Source organism: Tupaia chinensis, unplaced genomic scaffold (genome assembly GCF_000334495.1).
Source record: "Tupaia chinensis unplaced genomic scaffold, TupChi_1.0 Scaffold000159_1, whole genome shotgun sequence".
NCBI classification, from domain to species: Eukaryota; Metazoa; Chordata; class Mammalia; order Scandentia; family Tupaiidae; genus Tupaia; species Tupaia belangeri.
In genome coordinates, this window is record NW_006159630.1 from 2,095,761 (window position 1) to 2,097,058 (window position 1,298).

Below are 1,298 nucleotides of genomic sequence, written 5' to 3' on the forward strand. Positions count from 1 at the left end.
CAGCTTGGGGGGGGCAGGGCACCCCCTCCAAAGCAACCCAGCCAGTCCCAAGGGAGGAGGAAGGCTGGACGGGTCCCCACTGCTGGAACACACCAGTCTGCAGACAGAGGGGCGGAGCCCCTCCAGGGTTCCAATTCCAGGGTCCCAGGGCCCCAGGGCCAGCACGGGGCTGGAGGAGGGAGATGCGGTGGAGACAGACAAGGCAGGCTGAGGGTGGAAGCCCCTGGGCGGGTTCTGAGGCTGGGGTACTGGGATGCCTGTCCTGTCCCCAGTAACTACAGGACTCTGCCCCGAGTGGGGTGCCACAGGGAGCAGGGGAAGCCGGCGACCCTCACCATGACCCAGCGTCCAGGTCAGGCTCTGTGGACCTGAGGACGGGTCGACAGGTAAGGGCTGGGCCAGAAGTGCCCACGATGCGGGTGCTCCCTTGTCACCACCCCAGGCCGTCGGCGGAGCCCCAGGCCCGGCCTCCTCACCTGCTCCTTGTGCCAGGGGCTGTTCTCCAGTCCATCCACCTGCAGGAGCTTTTTGGCCACCCCAACGCAGGGGAGATCCGTAAGGACGCCCAGGTGGCAGGCCACACCGAAGCCTGCCAGGGCAGAGGCTCATGAGGCTGGAGTGGAGGGGTCGGTCAGGCAGCAGTAAGCCAAGCAGCCTGGAGACAGGGCAGGGGCACGAGGCTGGGAGAGGTCCGTGGACAACAAGAGGCCTGTGGACACCAGACCTGGGACCTAGGTCGACCTGGACAGGCCCTCTGCCTGACTTCGTGGGTGTGAAGCTGGTGAGGGGTAGGGGTGGCTGCTTCTCCTTCCTTCCAGCACCTTCCAGCCTCCTCACCCCTTCACAGCTGCCATAGGCCAATGCCCACGATCTGGGCCGGCCAATGGCCTGGGACCACGCCCTTTGGCTCTGCACTCCCAGGCTCTGAGGGCAGTGGCCGAGCAGCGCTCATGACTACTGGCCAAAAGGGCCCTTCTGGGTGCTGCTCGCTACCGTGCCCCACCCCAGTTCCTCTCTGAGGGTGAAGCAGCCTCCTCCCTGGGCATCAGAGGCAGGAGCGGGCCCTCCTCTCTGGGTCAGGGCCAGGGCCTGATTGGCAGATGCAGGGAGGCCATGGGTGCAAGGCTCTACTGGACTCGCCCTCTGGATGGATGATGGTCCCTGGGTTTGGGCCAGAGCCGGCACTGCGGGGGAGGCAAGGTGGCGGAGTGGCAGGGAAGAAAAGGCAGGTGGGGAGTAAGGGTGGCCTGACCAAGGAGCCCAGAGAGGCAGTGGCCACGGCGGGCTGGCGGGGGCCC

At 66.6% G+C, this 1,298-nt stretch overlaps 1 protein-coding gene across 1 annotated transcript in view; it reads right to left on the reverse strand.

Annotated features, from left to right (window-relative positions):
- ENDOV (endonuclease V) overlaps positions 1 to 1,298 on the reverse strand; it is a gene marked incomplete in the record, with an annotated part of 15,708 nt that overhangs the window by 9,844 nt on the left and 4,566 nt on the right. The window contains 1 exon segment of the mRNA XM_027770743.1: positions 477 to 589. Within this exon segment, the coding sequence (XP_027626544.1) occupies positions 477 to 589 (113 nt within the window).